At 50.3% G+C, this 24,523-nt stretch overlaps 1 protein-coding gene across 1 annotated transcript; it reads right to left on the reverse strand.

Moving 5' to 3' along the window:
- Positions 1-1,705: 1,705 nt before the first annotated feature.
- On the reverse strand, positions 1,706-22,751 carry LOC147083874 (poly(ADP-ribose) glycohydrolase-like). The gene is made up of 5 exons (XM_085980084.1): positions 22,672-22,751; positions 19,233-19,341; positions 17,078-17,183; positions 3,841-3,969; positions 1,706-2,485 (listed from the first exon to the last, which is right to left on the reverse strand). Exons 2-5 carry the CDS (start codon positions 19,275-19,277, stop codon positions 2,370-2,372), a joined length of 396 nt encoding a protein of 131 aa, XP_085836210.1. The 5' UTR covers positions 19,278-19,341; positions 22,672-22,751; the 3' UTR covers positions 1,706-2,369.
- Positions 22,752-24,523: the final 1,772 nt, after the last annotated feature.

Below are 24,523 nucleotides of genomic sequence, written 5' to 3' on the forward strand. Positions count from 1 at the left end.
AAAATGAGTTCCACCCTTACTCGTGAAACACACGCAAGTTCAGCAATAGGATGCGCTGAAAAGTTCATCCCATATGTCAAACTGAAACCGATTTCATGGTTATTCAGACTAAACACCTTCAGCTCTTGCTGCCTCCTGTTAGATCCATGCTGGGAGCCGGGCCTGTCAGTGACGGTGCCTGTTCATGCCAGCCTGGAGCTCTTTCAACATCATCTTCCTGCTCATTGGTACGAGGCTCCCAGAGGATGTACCAGCTAAATGAAAGGTTGCGACCTTCTGCCCCCCACCACCCCCTCCCCGTCCAAAACTGGATGGGAGCGTCACGGACTAGCACCAGGACAGCCTGATAGCTGAAGGTGTGATATTTACTGTTGGTGAGAGTTCATTGAGAACTTTACTAACTAATGCCCCCACCCCACCACATCATGGGGCAAAAGGGACTTCTGCTTTTATAAGCAGAATTATCGCCGATCCTTCATCGTCGCTGGGTCAGAATCCTGGAACTCCCTCCCTAACAGCACTGTGGGAGCACCTTCACCACACGGACTGCAGCGGTTCAAGAAGGCGGGTCACCACCACCTTCTCAAGGGCAACTAGGGATGGGCAATAAATGCCGGCCTTGCCAGCGATGCCCAAATCCCATAAACAAATAAAAAAATAAGCTGGGTCTATGTCTCAGCCGCCCTGGTGTGAAAGCAGGCGTGTTGGCCCCTCACCGTACGGGCGCTGATCTGAACAACTGCTGTGCACATTAGACCGGCGGATCTAAGAGAGAGAGTGAGGGACAGGTGAGAGGCCTCGGCTTGGGTTCATTGCTCTGATTCTATCCTATTGCGGTTGTACAGACATCCCACGGGTTGATGTGTCAGTCAGTCACTGACAGTGACGGTGAAATGTAGTGAGTGCTCCTGTTCCCCATCAAAAGAAATTCTCGTTCCTTTCAACATTATTTTAAGTTTTTAATTTGGATTAGGATGTACAAGATAAGAACAATTTGGGTGGGAGAACCACTTAACACTTATAAAGAAAGAAAGACTTGCATTTATATAACGCCTTTCACGACCTCAGGATGTCCCAAAGGATTTACAGCCAACGAAGGACTTTGGACTGGACTCACTGTTGTAATGTAGAAACGTGGCAGCCAATTTGTGCACAGCAAGCTCCCACAAACAGCGATGAGATAATGACCAGTTAATCTGTTTCAGTGATATTTATTGAGGGATAAGTATTGGCCAGGACACCGGGGAGAACTCTCCTGCTCTACAATATAGTGTTATGGGATCTTTTACATCCACCCGAGAGAGTAGACTGGATCTCGGTTTAACGTCTCATCCGAAAGACGGATGACTCACTATGAAATGAAACGGCCCTTGGGAATCTGTGTAAAAATGCATGAGACAGCTTCAGGCTCTCACTTCGCACCTGGTTGGTATTTGCCCAGCTGTAGCATCGCTTCCTGTGCTCACAATCTCTGTAAAACCAACCCTGACCCTAATGCTGTAAGCACAGGGTTAATCAGACTGGCCCGAAGCCGACTGACGCTGTACTGCTGCTGAGCTCTCTTCATAGTGTGGCAATGTTAACCTTTCACCTTTGCTTGTTAAGTTAATTTAGATGCGGTGACCACTGAACTAAGGCTGATCTCGAAGCAGTGGTCAGTTTAATCACTTCAGTAAACCTAAAGACATCCCAGTGCAGATTGATCCAGATATTTCACAGAACTTTAATCAGTTGATAACAAGTGTGTGAAAAACAAAGGAAACCCTCTGGGGATACATCCTCCTTTTTAATTGGGGTTTCTGTAGAAGCAGAAGATTGGCTGGTATGGAATGGCACCGAATCAAAGACACACTTACAATCAAAGGTTTCACCTGGTAGAATAGCAGAAACTAGCGATAAGATAACAGAGTAAGGAGTCTCATTAACACAACAGAAAAATAACTCTAAGTAAACAAAACTAAAATTATTGATAAGGGGACAAGCTGATTAAAATTCACCTTATATAGGGCCGTAATTTAACTTTTGTACAATCTTAATGCAGAAACATGTGGGTAGTCACATCGAGCGGGGTAAGAAAAAGATATAAAAGGTGTGTGTTTGTACAGATACCACAAGGTCTGATCAACCTGTACACTGAGCTCGAAGCTGTGACACGTTTCAGTCCCCGACTAAAGCAGCCAGCCTCAGTTGTAAATGCTGTCTTTTTTAAGTGTATGTTTAAGGACTATTGCCTGTGCTGTAAGCTTAATAAATCTCTGGCCCCTGATTTTCAATGTTTAAGAACCCTGTTGATTTGAGGAATGAATTATAAATGAGATCCTCTCCTCCATCAATGTACTGAGCGTCTTTCTGTCATTTGCTGCTGGTGATCAGATTCGCACCTTTAAACAGTTCACATTGTTCTGAATGAACTCGTATAGATCTCTGGCTCTGCTTGTTCCAAAATCTGTTCTCGAGTACTTCTCCAAAATGTTGTAAAGTTGCCCTATGAGAAAAGCAGCAGAATGTTTGATGACATTACACTCAAACCAGCTCGCCAAGGTTTTTCACTTAATTTCTCGCCTCCTCTCCTGAAGGTACCGCCGCTTGCTGGGGTACAATCCCACGGGTGTTAGCCGTAGCCTCCCTCCCCCGGACCAGTGTGTTAATCTGTGCTTGGACAGTAAGTAGTGGCAGGCTATTCAGCCGCTTGGGGCTTCACATATGCACCTGATTCTACCTTTACCATGTCTGTCTGTCCACACAAGCGCACACACACACACCCACACCGCACCCCACACTCACACCCACACCAACCCACACCCACACCGACGCCCACACACACACTCACACCCACACCAACCCACACCCACACAGACGCCCACACACACTCTCACACCCACAGCCACACTCACACCCACACCCACACTCACACCCACATGAACACACCCATGAACACGAACACACATGCACCCACGAACACGCACACACACGAACACACACACACCCATGAACACGCACGCACACACACACACCATACCCCACACACACACCCACACACACACTGACACCCACACCCACTCTCAAACCCACACTCACACCCACAGCCGCACTCACACTCACACCCACACTCACTCACACCCACACGAACACACCCATGAACACGAACACACACGCACCCACGAACACGCACGCACACATGAACACATACACACCCCAAGAACACGAACACACACGCACGCACACACACCCACATGCATACACGAACCCACGCACACCCACACACCCACGAACACACACCCACCCACGAACACACACCCACCCACGAACACGCACACAACTACATACAAGCAAGATATACTAATCAAGACCAGGAGCTGGGCTGATTTTGGCCCATTCCCCCACACCCGATAAGAATGATGATGTGAATTATAGCAACTCACCAAGGCCCTGCTTTAACTCTGCTAACAAAGCACGAAGCAGGAATGGAACCTGGGATCCTCCTCTAAACCCCAGTCTCACGTTGGGAGGTTAATTTTGAACTGAGCCATTACAGCAGCTCGCCTTCACACAAGTGCTGAAGGTCTCGGTAAACTGGTGGTGTAGGTATTCCTCATCTTTCCCCGAGTGATGCCACTGGATGGCTTTATTGATGGGCTCTCTACTCCTGCTCTTTCATGTTCTCGACAGTTAGAACCGCCACAAAAGCATTGACAACTACACATTGACCTAATGTTTGAGCAGCTGTGGCTCCTGTTCCTGATCACTATCCAATGGCGTCGAACAGAAAATACCAGAAACCGCTGCTGTCTCTGAGCTCACACCATACACTATCCATCTTCTAGTTTGGTTGGTACTTACCCACTGTGACATCTTTCCTTTGCAAAAACTGATGCATTTCATATATGCTTCTCATCAAGGCCCTGTCCCCAAAAGTAAAGTACACCACGTCCCTCTGTGCCTGAGCAGCTGCCATTATCTGAAGGAGAGCTGTGGAAAGAAAGCATGATTTCAGAGTCATAATAATTACAGCACAGAAGGAGGCCGTGAGGCACCTCAGGTCTGCACTGGTGCACGTTCTGCAACTGCAGCCTTCTACTCTAATCCTGCCCTTCCTCTATACCTTTACCGTCTTCCTTTTCAAATACTGAATCCAATTCCCATTTAAATGATGTGTGGGGCTCTGCCACAGCAGCCACGCGTGGTAAAATGTTCCAGGTTCAAATAACCCTCTGCACGATCAAAAATTCTTCTGATCCTGGTGCTGACGCCCTCTTATTCCCTGTATCTGTGCCAGTGTGAGCAATCTTTGTCTGTGTAACTTGAGCCATTTTATGTTAAAGGCGCTATACAAATGGTTGTTTCTAGAATTGTTCCCATGGATGCAAGCACCTGGCTCTTTGTCTCTGGTGGATTTTTATTTTCCATTCAGGGCACTGCAGAAGATTTGCAGCTTCTCTGGTCATTATCACAGTGCTGTTTGTGGGAGCTTGCTGTGCACAAATTGGCTGCTGCGTTTCCCACATTACAACAGTGACTGCACTCCAAAAAGTTCTTCATTGGCTGTGATGTGCTTTGGGATGTCTGGTGGTCGTGAAAGGCGCTATAGAAATGCAAGTCTCTCTTCTCTTCCTGGGCGCTAATGCCACCCACTTCCTTCAGGTGGCAGTGCTGAGACCAGCACCTTCCACTGAATCGATAGCTCCACCAGCAGCAGCGTGCTGGTACTACAACTGCAGTATTTACCCAACTTGCAAAACTCACGGGGAGAAATTCGGTAGCTTAGCGCCTGGTGGGGCGCTAACGGGGCACTGAGGCAGTAGCACCGCGGTGAGGTGAATCCAGCAGCGCATGCCAAATTCGACCTCCCACCCCCGTAGCACCGCCGCTACGATTAGCGCCGGGGACTTCAGCAGCAGGCAAATCGTAACGTCAGTGAGTGTGCAAAGGTCACTGGGCGCCCAATCTGCCAAATTAAGCATCATCCCCTGCCTTAGCGACTCGCCCAACAGCGGTAATGGGAGGGGGCGTGAAGCAGGCATATGTCGGCTCCAGGGGCGCTATTTAAAGGGATCAGTCGCAGCTGTCAGGTTAGTGCTGTTTCAGTTTGCGATTGTACAAGAGTTTAATTCAGTCATTTAAAAGTTCTTTAGTATCAGTAGTGTTGTGGCTACTAAAAATTAGTTACATTTATTCTGACAAAATTTCAAAGTGCTACACATCGTTACATTAATGGGGGCTGTACTGGCAGTCAACCTCGCCCTCCAGGGTCTACAGCAGAGGGAGCAGAGGAAGCGAGAAAGATTGCAAGATGTGGCCTGAGGGAGGAGGAGGGCCATCAGGGCTCTCAACAGGAGGCCTTACCCTCCGAGGGTATTCCGAGAGCACTTCTCCTTCCTCCAATTAAGCGAGGAGCAGTGCATTAGAAGGCTCTGCTTCAGCAAGGATGTGGCCACCTCCTGCAACCAGACCTCGAGCCTCAGATCAGGTCGACCATGGCTCTCTCTGTGGCAGTGAAGGTCACCATCGCCCTCAATTTCTTCGCCAGCGGTTCCTTCCAGTCTGCAACAGGTGCCAGTTCGCAGACCATCACTGCATCCGGGAGGTCACAGAGGTACTCTACAGTAGGAGAAGGGACTACATTTCCTTCCCCATCACCAGAGAGAAGCAGGACAAACGTGCATGTGGCTTTGCCAGGATAGCGGGCTTCCCCATGGTGCAGGGCGCCAATGACTGCACCCACATGGCTTTGCCTGAGGCCTCTGTAACCGCAAAGACTACCACTCACTTAATGTGCTGTTGGTGTGTGACCACAGACAGCAAATCCTCAATGTGAATGCCCGCTATCCTGGCAGCACCCACGATGCCTTCATCCTGCGCCAGACTGGTGTGCCAGCACTCTTCCAGCCACCACATCAAGCTCGCGGCTGGCTGGTTACATTCCAGGGCTATCCGGTCTCCACCTGGCTCATGGCTCCCCTCCACAACCCCAACACTCCTGCTCAGCACTCATATACTGAGAGCCATGCTGCCACCAGGAACATCATCGAACAGACCATTGGAGTGCTCAAGCAACGGTTCCAGTGCCTTGACCGCTCGGGAGGAGCCCTTCAGTACTCGGCTGAGCTGGTGTCCCATTTCGTTGTGGTCTGCTGCATGCTCCACAACATGGCCATCATGAGGGCCCAGCTGTTGCCACCAGGGACTGCGAAACAACCTCAGGAAGAGGAAGAGAGAGAGGAGGAGGAGGAGGATGAGGACGAGGAGGAAGAGAAAGAGAAGGAGGAGGAGCAGGAGCGAGGGAGGAGGCAGCCACTCAATCTGCCTTCTGGAAGGGCGGTCCGTGACTGCCTCATCAGACTGCAGTTCCAATAAATTAAACCCCAGATCCCCGCTGCTCACCACATCCCCATCATTCCATCCCTGTCGCAGGTCACATCACAGCACAACGCTGAAATGAGCGACATCACAAAATCATCCAAAGCCAATTAATAATAATCAGTGAACACATATTTACAACAACAATATTAACTCTTCACCCTCGTGCGATCCCTTAGTGCCTCTTGTTGCTGTGCCTTTGCCTACCCTAGTGCTCCTACCAAATGTTGGCCCAGTGGCTGCAGCACGGTGGGTGGAAGGCTGCTGAGTGTACGTGCGGGAGACATCAGATGGCCTTGCGGATCGCACTCGACCAGCTCTGGGCCTGGAAGGCCCGGCTGTAGACTGCACCACCTCAGCATTGGCGGCAGCAGTCTGGGCTGGCTGGATGACAGGCAGTGACAAGGGCAATGGCGGAGTGCCAGTGGTGGGCGCAGGAATGCTGTCATCCTGAGAGAGGACGGTAACTTCCTGCTCCACTGACACACTGCCACTCCCCCGAAGCAGCACCTCAGCATCACTGCCAATCTGCTGGAGCACAGATTGCTGGCCTGCTGCGACACTGTGACACTGAGTGCGGTTTTCAACAGAGTGCTGAGAGTTGGGTGAGTCAGGGAGTCTTAACTGGTTGCTGAAATCAAACTTTTGTTTGTTTCACATTTGCTGTGTACTGTTTACTGTTTAAAATCTAAATTTCCCAGCTTTAAGCAGGGTTAAAAATGGATAAACAAGTCCTACAACTCAGAGCAGCTGAAGGCAGTTAACAAGGGAAACTGGAGTAATCTGGTTAACCTGGTTCTCCTATAGCTGGGCTCAGCAAGTCTTTGTTTCAGGGCTTATAAAAACAGGCTTTGAAGTGCGATTTTGCACTGAGTGCGGTTTTCAACAGAGTGCTGAGAATTGGGTAAGTCAGGGAGTCTTAACTGTTTGCTGAAATCAAACTTTTGTTTGTTTCACATTTACTGTGTACTGTTTACTGTTTAAAATCTAAAATTCCCAGATTTAAGCAGGGTTAAAAAGGGATAAACAAGTCCTACAACTCCGAGCAGCTGAAGGCAGTTAACACGGGAAACTGGAGTAATCTGGTTAACCTGGTTCTCCTGTAGCTGGGCTCAGCAAGTCTTTGTTTCAGGGCCTATTAAAACAGGCTTTGAAGTGCGATTTTGCACTGAGTGTGGTTTTCAACAGAGTGCTGAGAGTTGGGTGAGTCAAGGTGAGGCAAGGCCTCAGAGCTTCGGCGGGTGCTTCAGCGGTAGAGTGGGCCTACAAAGGGCTCCAGAGACCAGGTAAGGCTTACTTTACTGGTGGTATTGAATTAATTTAATTTAAATTGATTAAAGGGGTAGGTCATGCCAGGAGATCCCAGCCCCGTGATATGCACCTCTTGCTCTATGTGGGAATTCAGAGATGCTGCCAGTGTCCCTGACCAACACGCGTGCCAGAAATGCATCCAGCTGCAGCTACTAACGGGCCGTCTTGGGGCACTGGAGCTGTGGGTGGATGGGCTGTGGAGCATTCACGGTACTGAGAGAGTCGCGAATTACTCGTACAGTGAGTTGGTCACACCGCAGGGTAGGGCTGCACAGGCAGAAGGGAAATGGGTGACCACCAGGCGGAACAGTAGAAGCAGGCAGGTAGTGCAGGGGACCCCTGTGGCCATCCCCCTTTCAACCAGGTATACCGCTTTGGATACTGTTGGGGGGGATGACTTATCAGGGGAAGGCAGCAGCAGCCAACTTCCTGGCACTGGGTGTGCTCCTGATGCCCAGGAAGGGAGGATAAAGAGTGGGAGAGCAATAGTGGTAGGGGAATCTATAGTAAGGGGAACAGATAGGCATTTCTGTGGCTGTAGACGTGAATCCAGGAAGGTTTGTTGCCTCCCTGGTGCCAGGGTCAAGGATGTCACTGAGCGGCTGCAGGGCATTCTGGAGGGGGAGGGCGAACAGCCAGAGGTCGTGGTCCACATTGGTACCAACGACATAGTTAAAAAGAGGGATGAGGTCCTGCAGCAAGAATTTAAGGAGCTAGGTAGAAGATTAAAGAGCAGGACATCAAAGGTTTTAATCTCTGGATTACTCCCGGTGCCACGTGCTAGTGAGTATAGGAATAGAAAGATAGAACAGATGAATGCGTGGCTAAAGGGATGGTGCAGGAGGGAGGGCTTTAGTTTCCTGGATCACCGGGTCTGCTTCTGGGAAAGGTGGGACTTGTACAAGTCGGACGGTTTACACCTGAACCAGAGGGGGACCAATATCCTTGCGGGGAGGTTTGCTAGCACTGTTGGGGGGGGGTTTAAACTAACTTGGCAGGGGGATGGGATACAGAGTGGAGCTATAGTAGGGGGTGATTTACAGCCAAATACGGAGGAAAAAACAGGTCAGCTGGGAAGGCAGAACAAATATGTGAAGGCAAAAGTGAATATGGCAAGGCTGGAAGGCACTTATTTTAATGCAAGGAGTCTTGCAAATAAGGTGGATGAACTGAAGTTGTTGTTGAACACATGGGAGTACGATATTGTTGCTATCACGGAGACATGGTTGAGGGAGATAGAAACGGCCTCTTTCTGCACTGTGGGGTTTCTGTGATTCTGTGACTGGCAGCTCAATATTCCGGGGTATAGAATCTTCAGGCGAGACAGAGGGGGTGTAAAAGGGAAGGGGGTGTTGCAATATTAATTAAGGAGTCAATTACTGCTGTAAGGAGGGATGATATATTAGCGGGTTCCTCTAATGAGGCCATATGGGTAGAACATAAAAACAAAAAGGGGGCAAGCACTTTGCTGGGAGTGTACTATATGGCCCCCAACAGTCAGGGGGAGAGAGAGGAACAGGTATGTAGGCAAATCTCAGAGCAGTGCGAAAATAATAGGGTAATAATAGTGGGGGATTTCAACTTCCCCAATATTAATTGGGATAGTCAGAGTGTGAAAGGCTTAGAGGGTGCAGAATTCTTAAAGTGCATCCAGGAGAGCTTTTTGAGCCGACATGTAGAAAGTTCTACAAGACAGGGGGCGGTACTGGACCTAATTCTAGGGAATGTAGCCGGGCAAGTGGTGGAAGTGTCAGTAGGAGAGCATTTTGGCGACAGTGACCATAATTCGGTGAGATTTAAGGTGGTCATGGAAAAAGACAAAGACGGCGTGGAAATAAGGGTTCTAAATTGGGGGAAGGCCGATTATAATATGATAAGGCAGGATCTGGCCAAAGTGGACTGGGAGCAGCTACTTATAGGAAAATCCACATCAAAGCAGTGGGAGACTTTCAGAAGGGAAATAGAGAGAGTACAACGCCAACATGTTCCCGTAAAGGTCAAGGGTGGGACCAACAAGCAAAGGGAACCTTGGATGACAAGGGATATACAAAAATGCATTAGGAAAAAAAGGGGGTCTTTTGGCAGTTACAAAAGACTTAAGACGGAGGAAGCCCTAGAGGAGTATAAAAAGTGCAGGGGCATATTTAAAAAAAGAAATTAGGAGAGCGAGGAGGGGCCATGAAATAACACTGGCGAGCAAAATAAAGGAAAACCCTAAGATGTGTTATAAGTATATTAAGGGCAGGAGGATAACCAGGGAAAGGGTAGGGCCCATTAGGGACCAAAGTGGCAATCTGTGTGTAGAGCCAGATGATGTAGGCGGGGTTTTAAATGAATTTTTTGCATCTGTGTTCACTATGGAGAAAGACGATGTAGACCTAGAAATCAGGCAAGGGGACTGTGATATACTTGAACATATTAGCATCGAGAGGGAGGAGGTACAAGCGGTTTTAGCAGGCCAAAAAGTGGATAAATCCCCAGGCCCGGACGAGATGTATCCCAGGCTGCTGAGTGAGGCAAAGGAGGAGAATGCAGGGGCTCTGACACAAATTTTCAGAACCTCTCTGGCCACAGGGGATGTACCAGAGGACTGGAGAACAGCTAACGTAGTACCATTATTCAAGAAGGGTAGCAGGGATAAACCAGAGAATTACAGGCCAGTGAGCCTAACATCTGTGGTAGGGAAATTATTGGAAAAAATTCTGAGGGACAAAATTAGTCTCCACTTGGAGAGGCAAGGATTAATCGGGGATAGTCAGCATGGCTTTGTCAAGGGTAAATCATGCCTGACCAATCTGATTGAATTTTTCGAGGGGGTGACTAGGTGTGTGGATGAGGGAAATGCTGTGGATGTGGTATACATGGACTTCAGTAAGGCTTTTGACAAAGTCCCGCATAGGAGACTGGTCAAGAAGGTAAGAGCCCATGGGATCCAGGGTGCCTTGGCACGTTGGATCCTAAAGTGGCTGAGTGGCAGGAGGCAGAGGGTGATGGTCGAAGGTTGCTTTTGTGACTGGAAGCCTGTGTCCAGTGGGGTACCTCAGGGATCGGTGCTGGGTCCCTTGCTGTTTGTGATCTACATAAATGATTTGGATGAGAATGTAAAAGGTATGATCAGTAAGTTCACAGATGACACGAAAATTGGTGGGGTGGTAAATTGCGAGGAGGAAAGCCTCAGGCTACAGGACGATATAAACGGGTTGGTCAGATGGGTGGAAAACTGGCAAATGGAATTTAACCCTGAAAAGTGCGAGGTGATGCATTTTGGACAGACAAATAAGGCAAGGGAATACACAATCAGTGGTAGGACCCTAGGAAGTACAGAGGGTCAGAGGGACCTTGGTGTACATGTATATAGATCCCTGAAGGCAGCGGAACAGGTAGATAAGGTGGTTAAAAAGGCATATGGGATACTTGCCTTCATTAGCCGAGGCATAGAATATAAGAGCAAGGAGGTTATGATGGAGCTGTACAAAACGCTGGTAAGGCCACAGCTGGAGTACTGTGTGCAGTTCTGGTCGCCTCACTATAGGAAGGATGTGATTGCTTTGGAGAGGGTGCAGAGAAGATTCACCAGGAAGTTACCTGAGATGGAGCGCCTCAGCTATGAAGAAAGAGTAAACAGGCTGGGGTTGTTTTCCTTGGAGCAAAGAAGGCTGAGGGGGGACCTGATTGACGTGTACAAAATGATGAGGGGCATAGATAGTGTAGATAAAGAGGAACTTTTCCCCTTAGTAGGGGGGTCAATAACAAGGGGGCCTAGATTCAAGGTAAGGGGCAGGAGGTTTAGAGGGGATTTGAGGAGGAACTTTTTCACCCAGAGGGTGGTTGGAGTCTGGAACTCACTGCCTGAAAGGGTGGTAGAGGCAGGAACCCTCACAACATTCAAGAAGCATTTGGATGAGCACTTGAAATGCCATTGCATACAAGGCTATGGACCAAATGCTGGAAAATGGGATTAGATTGGACAGGGCTTGATGAACAGCGCAGACACGATGGGCCGAAGGGCCTCTTTCTGTGCTGTAAAAGTCTATGGCCTAGAAATTCACTTTGGGCCCGCCAGCTGGCGTGCGCCCAAAAGTTAGCGCTGAGAGCGGAGCCAGTTGCGACCGTCAGATATTCAGTTTTTGCGCCCCAAGTCGGAACCGGGTGCTATTCCAGGGTGTGCCCGCCCCCGCTTGGGGTGCTGAAACTGAATTTCAGCGCTCTAGGCGCCGCTGCGCCACCCGCTGCGGAGCGGCAGGCTGCGGTACTGCAGGCCTCCTCCTTCTCTTAAGGGGGAGGTGCCTGCAACGGGGAGGTCGCCACTGGATAGTGCCGGCAAATTAGCCCGGCACCACGGAGAAGTGCCGGGTTCGCGGAAAGCAGCCGGCAATGCCATGGGGGGGTGGTGGTGGAAGAGGCCGGGGAAGGAGGTGCGGGCAGGAGGCCGCCGAAAAAGCGGCCGGTCGCACCTCCACCTTAAAGCGCCCCATTAAGGCTACAGTACAGCCCCGTTTTCTGATCGCTGTTTGCGGCCGCCGCGGAAGAGGTGGCCGCAACTCAATATGGGGTTCGGGCCGGTGGCGGGGCGGTAGCGGGGCACTGCGCACACCGATGACGTCATCGGTGCCGGCGCAGCGCTAACAGCTACCGCCGCCATTACCGCAGCGCTGAATATCAGTGCAAACTCCTCTATTGGCGCAGAAACCCTCTTTGGGCGGTAACTGGCTGCAAAGCTGGCAGCGCCTTACTGAATTTCTAGGCCTATGACTCTAAACTCTATGACCGTGAAAACTCCGGTGGACGGTGGTCGACCCAGCCACGATGGCAGCAGCCAGAGCTTATGTGGCATCAAGCTGAGACTGCGTGAAAGCAGTCTGAGAATCGATGGCACCAAGCATAGTCTGCATTACAGCACTAAGACGTTGCATGGCTTCAGTCTTTGCTGCAATGGAAGCTGCGACATTGCCCATCACACGCGGCAACAGGTCTGGGTCTCCACTGTTTCTCAGGGAGTTCACCGTCCTTTCCAGACTGGAAATGACAGGCTCCATGGTGTGCACAGAGCTCTGTGCAATGTTGGAGGCGGACTCCTCCATGCTCCTTACCATTGCCGAGAGGCTCTCGGGCACCCTTGCCATTGCACCTATCATCTCCGTGTGCATGCCCATCACCCTTCTTCTAAAGAGCTCCCCATCAACGTCCTCAACTGAGTCCTGTGCAGCAGAACTCGCCCTCCGGGGAGCTGACGCTCGCGCTACCCTATCCCCCTGGCCTTGCTGCAGCCCACTTGTCCCCGGTGCATGACCCTGTGCAGATCCCGCTACTATACTAGCCTCTAAAGAACGCGTAGTGCCAGTATCTGAGCTGGTGTCTGTGGGTGAGACATGCAGTGACACAGTGTGTTCTTCGTCCTCCTCTTCTTCCGCCTCACTCTCTGTGGTACCGTCAGGGACAGGATGCTCAGCTGCTTGCTCATTATCTGAAAGCATAAAGGCACAAGAGTCGGGTTAACATAGAAACATAGAAGACAGGAGGAGGAATAGGCCATTCATCCCTCGAGCCTGCTCCGCCCTCAATGCAATCATGGCTGATCATCCAAATTCAGTACCCTGTTCCTGCCTTCTCTCCATATCCCTTGATCCCTTTAGCCTTAAGAAATATATCTAACTCCTTCTTGAATATATTTAATGAAATGGCATCTACTGCCTTCTGTGGTAGAGAATTCCACAGGTTCACCACTCACTGGGTGAAGAGAATCCTCCTCATCCCTGTCCTAAATGGCTTACCCCTTATCCTTCGACTGTGACCCCTGGCTCTGGACTCCCCGGCCATCGGGAACATCCTTCCTGCATCCAGTCTATCTAGTCCTGTTAGTATTTTATAAGTTTCAATGAGATCCCCTCTCATTCTTCTAAACTCCAGCGAGTATAAGCCCAATCGACCGAATCTCTCCTCATACGTCATTCCTGCCATCCCAGGTATCAGCCTGGTAAATCTTTGCTGAACTCCCTCCATGGCAAGAACATCCTTCCTCAGATAAGGTGATCAAAACTGCACACAGTACTCAAGGTGCGGTCTCACCAAGGCCCTGTACAACAGCAGCAAGACATCCTTGTTCCTGTACTCAAACCCTCTCGCTACAAAGGCCAACATACCATTTGCCTTCTTAACCGCCTGCTGCACCTGCATGCTTACCTTCAGCGACTGGTGCACAAGGACACCCAGGTCTCGTTGCACTTTCCCTTCTCCCAATCTATTGCCATTCAAATAATAATCTGCCTTCCTGTTTTTGACACCAAAGTGGATAAGCTCGCATTTATCCACATTATATTGCATCTGCCATGTGTCTGCCCAATCACCCAACCTGTCCAAATCATACTGGAGTTTCTCGGCATCCTCCTTACAGCACACACTCCCACCCAGCTTTGTGTCGTCTGCAAACTTGGAGATATTACATCCAATTCCCTCGCCTAGATTATTAGTATATTGTGAATAGCTGGGGTCCCACGTCCGATCCCTGCGGTGCCCCACTAGTCACTGCCTGCCACTTGGAAAAAGACCCGATTATTCCAACTCTTTGCTTTCTGTCTGCCAACCAGTTCTCTATCCAAGTCAATACCTTGCCCCCAATCCTATGTGCCTTAACTTTACACGCTAATCTCTTATGCGGGACCTTATCGAAAGCCTTCTGAAAGTGCAAATACACCACATCCACTGGTTCTCCCTTATCAATTTTACCAGTTACATCCTCAAAAAATTCCAGTAAATTAGTCAAGCACGGTTTACCTTTTGTAAATCCATGTTGACTTTGTCCGATCCTGTCATTGTTTTCCAAGTGCTCTGCTATTACATTGTTATAATGGACTCTAGCATTTTCCCCACTACCGATGTCAGGCTTACCAGTCTATAATTCCCCGTTTTCTCTCTACCACCTTTTTTGAATAGTGGGGTAACATTAGCTACCCTCCAATCCATGGGTACTGTTCCAGAGTCTATAGAATTTTGGAAGATGACCAGCAATGCATCTACTATTTCTAGGGCCACTTCCTTAAGTACCTAGGATGTAGATTATCAGGCCCTGGGGATTTATCGGCCTTCAATCCTGTCACTTTCCCTAACACCATTTCCCTACAAATATTGATTTCTTTCAGTTCCTCCCTCTCATTAGAACCTATGTTCCCCGACATCTCTGGGAGGTTATTTGTGTCCTCCTTTGTGAAGACAGAACCAAAGTATGTATTTAATTGTTCTGCCATTTCTTTGTTCCCCATTATAAATTCCCCTGATTCTGACTGCAAGGGACCTACGCTTGACTTCACCAATCTTTTTCTCTTCACATATCTATAAAAGCTTTTTCAGTCAGTTTTTATGTTCCCTGAAAGCTTACTCTCATACTCTATTTTCCCCCTCTTAATTAATCCCTTTTTTCCTCCTTTGCTGAATCCTAAACTGCTTCCAATCCTCAGGTTTACTGCTTTTTCTGGCCAATTTATATGTCCTCTCCTTGGATCTTATGCTATCCCTAATTTCCCTTGTTAGCCACGTTTGAGTCAGCTTTTTTTTTATGCCAAACTGGGATGAACAGATTCTGTAGTTCATTCATGCGATCTTTGAATGTTTGCCATTGCCTATCCACCGTCAACCCTTTGAGTGACATTCCCCAATCAATCGTACCCAACTCTTGCCTCATACCATCATAGTTTCCTTTATTTAAATTCAGGACCCTAGTCTCTGAGTCAACTACTTCACTCTCCATCTTAATTAAGAATTCTATCATATTATGATCGCTCCGACCCAAGGGGCCTCGCCCAACAATATTGCTAGTTAATCCTTTCTCATTACATAATACCCAATATAAGATGGCCTGATGTCTAGTTGGTTCCTCGACATATTGGTCCAGGAAACCATCCCGTATACACTCCAGGAATTCCTCCTCCACTGTATTGTTACTAATTTGGTTAGCCCAATCTATATGTAGATTAAAGTCACCCATGATAACTGCTGTGCCCTTATTGCACGCATCTCTAATTTCCCTTTTAATGCCATCCCCAACCACCACATTACTGTTTGGTGGTTTATATACCACTCCCACTAACGTTTTCTGCCCTATGGTATTTCTCAGTTCTACCCATACAGATTCCACATCTTCAGAGCCAATATCTTTCCTACAATTGTGTTAATCCCTTTTTAACCAGCAATGCTACCCCACCTCCTTTTCCTTTTTGCCTATCTTTCCTTAAGGTGAGGGGAGGGGGCAGGAAGGGAGAAAGACATGCATACAGCATGATTAGCTGGAAAGTGGGAAAGGCTTGTGTGGTGAGGGGGAAGTGGGATGTGAGGAGGAGGAGTAGGGATGAACATACCATTGTTGTCCCTAAGAGGGTCAACATCGCTGGTGGCCACAACGCCCACCACCTGGCACCCAGTAATCTGCAGCACTCTCCTCCAGCTCAGACAGTGGTCGGGTGTCAGGTTTTCCCCCGCCTGTGTGCTCCTGCTCCCTCCTGTTGTGAGTGACCTTGGCCTGCAAGAGAAAGGAAAGTGTGAGAGTGAGTGCGGAGCAAGGTGTTTGGGAGATGTGCCTGCCACAGTTGAATAGCTGCCATTGTTTGCAAGGTGTGAGATGTGGGTGTGAGTGTTGGTAGGTAGAGATTGTTGGTGGATGAGTGCTGGGGGAGTGGTGCTTTGGGCAGTGTATGAAGATTGTGGCTCAGATAGTGGTATGTAGCATTTGTTGAAGCGTTGACTCACCCTGACCACATGAGTGAGGTTGTTAAATTTCTTCCTGCTCTGTGTGTGGGTCCTGGGGACCACAGTGCTGCCCGAGACCTGCTGGGCTACCTCCCTCCACATGGTGTGGAAGACTTGCGGTGAGGGCCTCCTGCCACTTGCTGGGTACAGCACGGCCCTCTGTCTCTCCACAGCGAAGACCAACTCCTCCAATGCTTGGTTGCAGAATCTGCGGGCTCTCTCCCTGGGCCGTTGATCTGCCATGAATACAGCTGCTTGAATCATCCGGCTCCTTGGGCTTGGCCTGCTCCTGCTTGCTGACACAGGTTCACAGGCAGCAATGCTGAGAATGAGGTTCTGCAGCATCAATGAACCTCCCCTCTAAGAACTGGAAAGAGCCTGTGGCAATGATGACCTTCGATTAGACTGCACCTGACATTGGTTAGTGTTTTGAGTGTAACGCCACTGAGCTAAGCCGTTAGCACTTGATTTAGCGCTGCCATCCATTCTCTGAGCGACTACACTGAATTTTGTGTGCAGCGAGATTCATTCGCGCCTGGCGCTAAATCTCAAACTTTTCCAAAGTTAGCGTCCACTCCTGGGCTATAATGAATTTCTCGCCCACAGTGGCCTCAGATGGTTGTACTCCACTTGAGGTGGTCTTTTACTAATGGCAGTTTAACAATCAACCAACCTTTAAGCTGTACATCCCCTTTGTACGCTTCACAGCCCCAGTTGCCGGTGGCGATGGCGGAATGCTGATTGGCTGGTATCACACAGTGTGAGAATCCACAGAAAGCCTTCAGAGGAGACACAGCATTAAAGGCACCAGACTCAAAGCCGTTAAATCTGACCAACAAACAAAATGCAGTCAGAGACGCCTTTTATTTCCAGCCTTCGCCTCTCTTCTCCTGAAGGTGCTGACACTGGCTTGGTCCAGTCTCGCCCCCCCCACCGTCCTGCCCATCCCGTCCCACCCCCACCCCATCCCGTCCCACCCCATCCCGTCCCTCCACCAACCATCCCTCCCCCACCGTCCCCTCCCCCAGCATCACCTCCCCCACCGTCCCCTCTCCCACCGTCCCTCCCCCACCGTCCCCTCCCCCACCATCCCCTCCGCCAACATCCCCTCCCCCACCATCCCCTGCCCCCACCGTCCCCTCCCCCACCCACCATCCCCTCCCCCACCGTCCCCTCCCCCACCGTCCCTCCCCCACCGTCACCTCCCCCACCGTCCCCTCCCCCAACGTCACCTCCCCCACCGTCCCCTCCCCCACCGTCCCTCCCCCACTGTCCTCTCCCCCACCGTCCCTCTCCCACTGCCCCCTCCCCCACCATCCCCTCCGACCACCGTCCCTCCCCCACCGTCCCCTCCCCCATCGTCCCCTCCACCCACCATCCCCTCTGCCCACCATCCCTCCCCCACCGTCCCTCCCCCACCATCCCTACCGTCCCTCCCCCACCGTCCCCTCCCCCACCATCCCCTCCCCCACCGTCCCCTCCCCAGCGTCCCCCTCCCCACCATCCCCTCGCCCACCATCCCCTCCCCCACCATCCCCTCCCCCACCGTCCCATCCCCCACCATCCCCTCCCCCACCGTCCCCTCCCCCATCATCCCCTCCCCCACCGTCCCCTCCCCACCATCCCTCCCCCACCATCCCCCTCCGCCACCTTCCCCCTCCGCCACCGTCCCCTCCCCCACCGTCCCCTCCCCGACCGTCCCCTCCCCCACCATCACCTCCCCCACCGCAGCAGTCCCAACACTGGGCTGGCAAGGCCCAGCTAACTCCACACTGACCAGAGATCTAAGCAAGGATCGCTGTGGTTCAGTACCAGATGGGACAAGATCCTTTAGCAGTGAGTGGAACAGCAGCGACTGTGACAGCCCCAAGCCACACCAGCAGGTCGAGAGGAGAGGGGCAGAAACCCAAATCATTTCCACAATCTTATCTGTGACCAGTGACTAAAATCTATAATTCTACTTTTGCTGCTGATACCTTTAAGTATTTTAAATAATAAGTTATTCTCTCCCTTTTCCCAAATGGACGTCGTTGGCTACGAATGGGTGAACCTTCTCCCTGGCCTCTGCTGTGAAACTGGCTGTTGGGAGGCGAGAGCAGAAAGTTGAAGCAAAGTAGACCGCTTTGCTCACGCCAGTGGGGTGACTCTAGCCAAGCCCGGAGAGCAGCTCCAAGGGCCCACACCCTCCAGAAGGAGGTGACCACTAATGGTGACCACTAATGAGAAACCCCCTTGGCTCGTCCCAACTAAAATGTGTAAATTTAGATCATTTGTAAATTGGCATCAATGAAGCGATGTCCAGGGGTTCCCGCTAGTGGACACCAGGTGGCTGCAACCATGGTCACCTCGGTGTGTGACCGAGATCAGGACCGAGCAGGCAGGCTCAGGCAAGGGTCCACTTTTCACATCCAGCTCGACAATCAGACAGCTGGTTAGATGCAGACTGGAGTTCAGGCCGGCTGCAAGATACAGTTTGTAAGTCTGCAGGGGCCGCTGATTGCGGTTTTAGATCTTCAAAAAATTGTACCTGTTTCAATCAACCTCGGACTTCAATGAATCCTGAAACTTAAAAACGCACGAGGTGAAGTAATGTAGTGCGCAGTAATCCTTGCCTGGCTGTCACCCTGAAGCCCTGTGATTAAGATCAGGAGCTAACCTGTGGGCCGCTCTCACTATACGCTGGTACTGTGTGTGGGTTCCCAACAGGACCTGCTCGCCTTTAAGTTGGTTACTACACACTTTGCATCCGTTTCAAGCTGTGTGACCACGGATGTCAAAGGCGGCCAGTTTCCTTTGCTGGGTTGTGTTCTTCCTGTCTCAGGACTTACCTTTCTCAGCTCCCTCTCCAAAAACCGAGGTTGGTACTGGTCCATGGGGTTGCGAAAGTTAATAGCATCAATGGCCACTATCTCTGTACTGCGCCTCAGCCAGGAATCCCTGGAAAAATGGAAATGGGATGAATATTTCTGTTTGCAAAGACCCCGAATATTCACTCCCCCCTCCCCAAGGTATTAATGTGGCACGGTTGGTGATTTATTTAGATAGTGAAAATAAACTTAATTCCCAGAGCAACTGAAATATTGGCAATCCACCAGAACAAATGAAACTACGGACAGCAAATGCCCCTTCAGACACTTTCTTTTCACAGACCATGTACAATCTGCCCTTTCACAGACAGGTTGTCTCTGCCCACTCTCCTGAAGGTGGTGCCTCCCTCACTGGAGCAGTGACCAACATCAGCGGCATTTTCTAACAAGGTAAAACCCTGAAATTTCTCACTGATGCCGAGTGTATTGCCAGGATATTAGTCTAACGCAATTTTCTACCTTATTCAGTTCTGTCCTACAGGGGGTTTATATATAGAATAACGGATACCCGGGAGTGAGTTACAGGCTGGAATCTAATCAAGGGGTTTGGTGGTTTATATATAGAATAACGGATACCCGGGAGTGAGTTACAGGCTGGAATCTAATCAAGGGGTTTGGTGGTTTATATATAGAATAATGGATACCCGGTAGTGAGTTACAGGCTGGAATCTAATCGAGGGGTTCGGGGGTTTATATATAGAATAACAGATACCCGGGAGTGAGTTACAGGCTGGAATCTAATCGAGGGGTTCGGGGGGGATTATATATAGAATAACAGATACCTGGGAGTGAGTTACAGGCTGGAATCTAATCGAGGGGTTCGGGAGTTTATATATAGAATAACAGATACCCGGGAGTGAGTTACAGGCTGGATTCTAATTGAGGGGTTCGGGGGTTTATATATACAATAATGGATACCCGGGAGTGAGTTACTGGAGACATCAGCTCGCGTTTCTCTGACTTTAGCCTCTAACCTTCTGTAACAGAACTTCCTCGGGGCAGTGTCTGAGGCCCAACCATCTTCAGCTGTTTCATCAATGACCTTCCCTCCATCATAAGGTCAGAAATGGGGATGTTTGCTGATGACTGCACAGTGTTCAGTTCCATTCGCAACTCCTCAGATAATGAACCAGTCCATGCCCCCATGTAGCACGATCTGGACAACATTCAGGCTTGGGCTGATAAGTGGCAGGTAACATTCGTGCCACACAAGTGCCAGGCAATGACCATCTCCAACAAGCGAGAGTCTAACCACCGCCCCTCGACATTCAATGGCATTACCATCGCCGAATCCCCCAGCATCAACATCCTGGGGGTCACCATTGACCAGAAACTTAACTGGACCAGACACATAAATATGTGGCAGCAAGAGCAGGTCAGAGGCTGGGTATTCTGCAGCGAATGTCTCACCTCCTGACTCCCCAAAGCCTTTCCACCATCTACAAGGCACAAGTAAGGAGTGTGATGGAATACTCTCCACTTGCAGCTTCAATAACACTCAAGAAGCTCGACACCATCCAGGTCAAAGCAGCCCGCTTGATTGACACTCCATCCACCACCTTAAACTTTCACTCCCTCCACCACAGGCGTACCGTGGCTGCAGTGTGTACCATCTCCAAGATGCACTGCAGCAACTCGCCAAGGCTTCTTCGGCAGCACCTCCCAAACCCGTGACCTCTGCCACCTAGAAGGACAAGGGCAGCAGGCGCATGGGAACACCACCATCTCCAAGTTCCCCTCCAAGTCACACATCATCCTGACCTGGAAGTATATCGGCCGTTCCTTCATCGTTGTTGGGTCAAAATCCTGGAACTCCCTCACTAACAGCACTGTGGGAGTACCATCACCACACGGACTGCAGCGGTTCAAGAAGGCGGCTCACCACCACCTTCTCAAGGGCAACTAGAGATGGGCAATAAATGCTGTCCTTGCCAGCGACGCCCACATCCCATGAACGAATTTAAAAAAATTCTACCCCTCTCGATATAAAGGCTAACATTCCATTTGCCTTTTGATTATTTTTTGTACCTGACTACATTTTAGTGATCTGTGTACACGGAGCCCTAAATCTCTTGGGCCCTCCGCTGTTCCCAGCTTTTCACCATTTAGAGAATACTCAGATCCATCCTTTCTTGGCCCAAAATGGATGACCTCACACTTACCTGGGTTGAAATCCATCTGCCAGGGTTTTGCCCACTCACTGAATCTCTCAATGGCTCTTTGTAATTTTATGCTCCTGTCTACACGACTTACTATACCACCAATCTGTGTCATCGGCAAACTTGGATGTACGGCTCTCTAATGTGTTAATAAATATAGTGAATAGTTGAGGCCCCAGCTCAGATCCTTGTGGGACACCACTAGTCACTTCCATCCAACTCGAGTACACGCCCATTATCCCTGCTCCCTGTCTTCCACCGCAGAACCAATCTCCTCACTAGGTCAGTAATTTGCCTTCAATTCCATGAGCTTTAATTTAGGTCTTGTGTCTTCTGCAATTATCTTGCATTCTTCACATAATTCAAACCTGCCTGACCTTGTCTCTCAATCAGCACTTCTCCCCATGCAAATAGCTCAAGTTTGGAGAGTCTTTTGATAACTTGCCCCCAAAATAATTTTTTTTTTAAGTTCTATAAAGTGGGCGCTCAGAGACCCACTTCCTGCACTCTTCCCCACTCACTTTCTTTCTGTTCTACAACCCAAATCAAAGCCGGAGATACATAATCCCATTCCAAAAGAAGAGGGTATCCAGATCTGCACTTTGTGTTCAGCTGGAGTCCCAACACCTTCAGGGGCCCAGGCGGTCAGGCGGAATCGCTCTGACGCAACACCTCATATCATCTCAGAAATGTCCCAGAGCACTTCACACTCAATGAAATACATTGAAGTCACTGTTATATGGGCAAACACAGCAGCTAATCCGTACAAAGCAAGATCACACAAACAGCAATCAGGTGAATAACCAGTTAATCCATTTTTGGGGGTGTTAGTTGAGGGAGGTGTGTTGGCCAGGATACTGGGAGAACTTCCCGCTGTTCTACAATGATGACACGGGATCTTTAACATCCACTTCAAAAGGCAGGTGGCACCTCGGGCAGCCTAGACTATGTGCCCTCATCCTGCATCGAGGCCTGAGCCCACAGCCTTTGGAGTCCGAGACGAGAGTGCTTCCAAGTGAGCCGAGCTGGAACACGGGTGGTTTTTGTTCAAGGTCACCATCAACAGCGGGAGTACTAAAAGCGCTCAGATGGCCAATTCTGATAATCACTATTTCAGGCAAATTGTTGCTCTAAGCATCGACAGGACAGAGGGCTCCAGATCTCCACTTTGAGCAGCCATGGTTACGATAGCCCCCTACACCCAAGCACCATATTCTCTACCTGAATGGGATGTCACTCACCTTGGCGTCTCATCATTGTAAAATCTGGCCCATCTGTACGAGTCACTGTATCCATTATATTCACTGTAACGCTGAGCTCCTGGAAATCAGATGATTGGGATCAGTGGAATCTCTCAGCATTCGATCACTCTCATTGTCTGCTCTCTTCCTCCGCGCACTGGTTCTGTTTCTCCCCTCTTTGTGTTCCGAGTCTCAGATTGTCACCCGGCCTGCACCAGGGGATGAGACTGGAAATCTGCCCCTCCATGCTCGCTGATGGATGGGAGACTCCCGGGGATTAACTGGCCCATCCGTTTCCCCAGCCTTCCTTGTGAGTTAGAGCCACCTCCCCATCTCTCCTGAAGATGCTGCCCGTGGTGGGGACAGTTTTACAGGGGGGGCACTGGCCCTCCAATACCTCGTCCAATCGACCATTCTTTAGGTATGAGTACCATCAGTGAGTATCGGCACGCTATCTGAACTGAGCCCAATCCAGTTCGAAGCCACTGTCCAGACACCCGCACACTTCCAGCAGGGGTGGTGTGGTGGTTATGACACTGGACTAGTTAATCCAGAGTAGAGCCAGTTCAAATCCCACCAGGGCAGTTTCAGAATTTGAATTCAGTTAAAAAAATCTGGAAGTAAAAAGCTGGTCTCAGTAAAAGTGACCGTGAAGCTGTCGGATTGTCGTACAAACCCAACTGGTTCACTAATGTCCTTTAGGGAAGGAAATCAGCTGTCCTTACCCGGTCCGGGCCTATATGTTACTCCAGTCCCACACCAACCTGGCTGACTCTTAACTGCCCTCCGAAGTGGCCCAGTGAGCCCCTCGGTTGTTCAGGGTGACTGGGGATGGACAGTAAATGGCGGGCTTGCCAGCGACGCCCACATCCCAACAGGTTACGTGATTGGACAATAAGGTGACAGATGGAGTCTAATGTGGGGAAATGTGAGGTAATTCACTTTGGTAGGAAGAATAGAAAAACAATGGCCTAGAAATTCAGTGGGCTTTGCGCCCAGTTACCGCCCAAAGAGGGCTTCTGCGCCAGTCTGCAAACTTCGGGCGAGCTTCATTGACGCGCTAATTGCGGCGGTAGCCGTTAGCGCTGCGCCGCCACCGATGACGTCATCGGTGTGCGCAGCGCCCCGGTTCCACTCCGACACCGGCCTGATCCCCATCTTCAGTAGCGGCCGCCTCTTCCGTGGCGGCCGCTAATAACTTTCGGAGACCGGGTCCGTACAGCAGCCTTAGTGGGGCGCTTTAAGGTGGAGGTGCGGCCGGACGCTTTTTCGGCGGCCGCCTGCCCACACCTCCTTCCCCGGCCTCCTCCACACCCCCCCCCGCGGCATTGCCGGCTGGTTTCCGGGAGCCCGGCACTTCTCCGTTGTGCCGGGCTCTTTTGCCGGCACTCCCGATCGGGGCTCCGGCTGCTGCAGGCACCTCCTCCTTAAGAGAGGGAGGAAGGCCTGCAGTACCGCAGCCTGCCGCTCCGCTGCGGGTGGCGCTGCAGCCAGTAGCACGCCGATATTCAGTTTCAGCGCCCCAAGCGGGGGCGGCCACACTCTTGAACAGCGGCCGTCCTCGACTTTGGGCGCTGAAACTGAATATCGGCTGGGCGCGAGTGGCTCCTCGCCCAGCGCTAAATTCTGGCCGCCAGCGAGCTGGCGGGGCTATAGCTAATTTCTAGGCCAATATTTTTTAAATTGTGAGAAACTATTAAATGTTGGTGTTCAGAGAGATTTAGGTGTCCTCGTACAGGAAACACATAAAGCTAGCACGCAGGTATAGCAAGCAATAAGGAAGGCAAATGGCATGTTGGCCTTTATTGCAAGGGGTTGGAGTATAAGAGTAAGGATGTCTTGCTACAATTGT

Source organism: Somniosus microcephalus, unplaced genomic scaffold, assembly GCF_052327205.1.
Source record: "Somniosus microcephalus isolate GS21.2 unplaced genomic scaffold, FLI_Smic_1.0 scaffold33, whole genome shotgun sequence".
Classification (NCBI taxonomy): Eukaryota; Metazoa; Chordata; class Chondrichthyes; order Squaliformes; family Somniosidae; genus Somniosus; species Somniosus microcephalus.